The sequence below is a fragment of the Anopheles darlingi genome, chromosome 3 (genome assembly GCF_943734745.1).
Source record: "Anopheles darlingi chromosome 3, idAnoDarlMG_H_01, whole genome shotgun sequence".
NCBI lineage: Eukaryota > Metazoa > Arthropoda > Insecta > Diptera > Culicidae > Anopheles > Anopheles darlingi.
Genome location: NC_064875.1, coordinates 23171467 through 23173966, shown reverse-complemented (window position 1 = coordinate 23173966; position 2500 = coordinate 23171467). Strand labels below are relative to the sequence as shown.

The 2500-nt window shown below is 46.4% G+C and overlaps 1 protein-coding gene across 2 annotated transcripts in view; it reads left to right on the top strand.

Annotated features, from left to right (window-relative positions):
- Positions 1–2500, top strand: part of LOC125956619 (glycine receptor subunit alpha-2) — a 22472-nt gene that overhangs the window by 18902 nt on the left and 1070 nt on the right. For both annotated transcript variants that reach the window (XM_049688681.1, XM_049688682.1), the window contains 2 exons: positions 1954–2250; positions 2312–2500. The exon at positions 2312–2500 is cut by the window's right edge and continues 41 nt beyond it. In XM_049688681.1, coding sequence (XP_049544638.1) covers positions 1954–2250; positions 2312–2500 — 486 coding nt within the window. The remainder of the gene's footprint in view (positions 1–1953; positions 2251–2311) is intronic.

Below are 2500 nucleotides of genomic sequence, written 5' to 3'. Positions count from 1 at the left end.
CGCCTCCATGAGAGACCGCGAGTGTCATCACAACCATCAACACTCACGTACCACACGTGGTGGGAATTCAGGTCGAAACCCACCAACCACTTCTTCTTCTACTTCTACTACTACTAGTACTACTACCTTCCTTCACTGAACACAACACACCCACCCACCCCTGACACTATCTGTCTGTCGAACGCTCTCTATCCGAAATGCTCACCAAAGCCTCATACGTCATCGTTCGCAGGTCAGACCTTTATTAATGAGGGTATGAATAGGGTGTTGTGTGGCAAGACAAGTTGCATGACTTCTATGCGCCGGCAAGGTGAGTGTAACCGACCGACCGACCGACGGCCAACCTCGAGACTCGGTCCGATGGTAGCAAAATGCACAGTCAAGAACCGGAATCATCTGCTCCCCCCCGGGTCAACACGGGTAGTTGCCGTATTATCCCCATGAGTATCACACACACACACACACACACATCCCCATGACCCCATCAATGCGCATCGATCATACGGGAACGGAATAAAAACAGTTCTCGAGACACATCCACCAGACATACTCACATGTGCACACACACATTGCGTCCGTTGCACACTTTCATGTTCGTTCCCCCCCGGCTGATTTGCAATGTCGTGTTGTTCTAGTGCTGCTTGTGCTTCTAGGATTCTTTGCTTCTGCTGTTGCCGTTACTGTGCGCGCTGCTGCTCCGAACTACGGGACGTTAGGGACGCGATCTTGCGGTGCGGTGATGATCCTTGTGATGATCAAGATGATGATGATCGTGGTGCTTCGTTGGCTTTCTATGTGTAGTATTCCTTGTAGCGATCATGTAGCTTGATTTACCATGTTCTATTTGTGTTGCTGTTATCATTTGCGATTGAAAAGGCGAGCAGACCCTCGAATAGTGGCATCCTCGGAGCACATCCCAGCCATTCGGAATATTTTCTCAGACTTCGGAAACGTGTCAAATGGACGTGATTAGAATTTCAATATTTTTGGAGTTGTTAAAGAGTTGCAGACTGGAGTACAATTAATATGGTTGGTCTATGCGCTTCGCGGAAAAAGTTGTTTCGTTTAGAATGATACCTACTGAACACATGGCATTGGATATTTTCCTGATTGTGTTGCTTCGCCGATCTGAATAGAATCCGCACTATTCCAAAACAAATAGAATACGATAATTTTTCGATTTTTTCATCATTTTAGGACAAAATTTAAATTGTTATACACCAGTTCCCTCTAAATAAATCAACAAAAGCAATTGTTAATTATAACATATAGTGTTAAGGTACGACGATCTGTATCGTGTAATCACGTGTTGATCAATCACGGTATTCTCGAGAGAAGCAACAGAACAGTCTGTTCTTTTTGACAATGGACTATTACAACCATCAGCTTAAAAGTTTTAGCAGAACAGTGGTCATGGGCCATAAATATCGCATGTTGTGGTATCGATCATGCAACTTCAATGGCTCTACAAAATATTTCGGATGATTTTTTGATACTCCTTTCCTCGGACTTGAACAAGTTGTTTTTACACAGTACAGGTACCCAGTCTCGTTCGATAAACCCCAAAGTAGATTATATAAATGCTATATTTCCTCTAAAATGTTGTAGCCCTCTGGTGAAGTCAGTGTATCTCCTTTATCGCGTGGTTCAGATATTTTTAGAACAGATACGGAACTTAATGTCGTTTTAAGGAACTAAAAGGACAGTGACCGAAAACAATCGAATCAACGGCAAGCCAGCTGCGTTATCTGTTGCATTTTTGTTGCAATTTTTGTATGTTTTTGACGCGCCCCAAGGCTCATGTTGTCATTCACAATTCGTCGGCAAATGCTGGGGAACTGTTCCACCACTAATATCACCCGCGTGAAGTCCTCCGGTACTAACGTTCTACCGTACTCTACCTTCTCTTCTCTTTCCTCTCTTCCACCCCGATGTGTCCGAATCGCGTCACAGAAATCGCGACACTAACGCACAAGTTCTCCTCGGTGACGCTGTACAAAAACTCGACCGTACGGTATGCCTGCATGATGCACGCCATCATCGCCTGCCAGATGGAGTTTCAGCTTTACCCGATGGACATCCAGATCTGTCCGATCTACATCGAGAGCTTCTCCTACCACAACCAGAAGATACGCCTCAAGTGGGCCGACAATGGGGTAACGATTAACCCGGAGCTGAAGCTTCTCCAGTACAACCTCGGACGTCCGCTACAGCTCGAGGAAACGGACGGTTACATGCCGGAGAAGTATGGTAAGTACAGGAGCGCGGCCGGTTTCATGACTTGCGTCGCATTTGAGCATTGATCTTCCAGGTAACTTCTCCCGGCTTGCGGTGTACTTTCGGTTCGAGCGTCAGATCGGTCACCATCTGATACAGACCTTTGCGCCGTCCTCGCTCGTCGTGATGCTATCGTGGTTTAGCTTCTGGCTCGGACTCGATGCCATCCCTGGCCGCGTGACACTACTCGTGACGTGCATGCTAACACTCGTGACCATGTTCA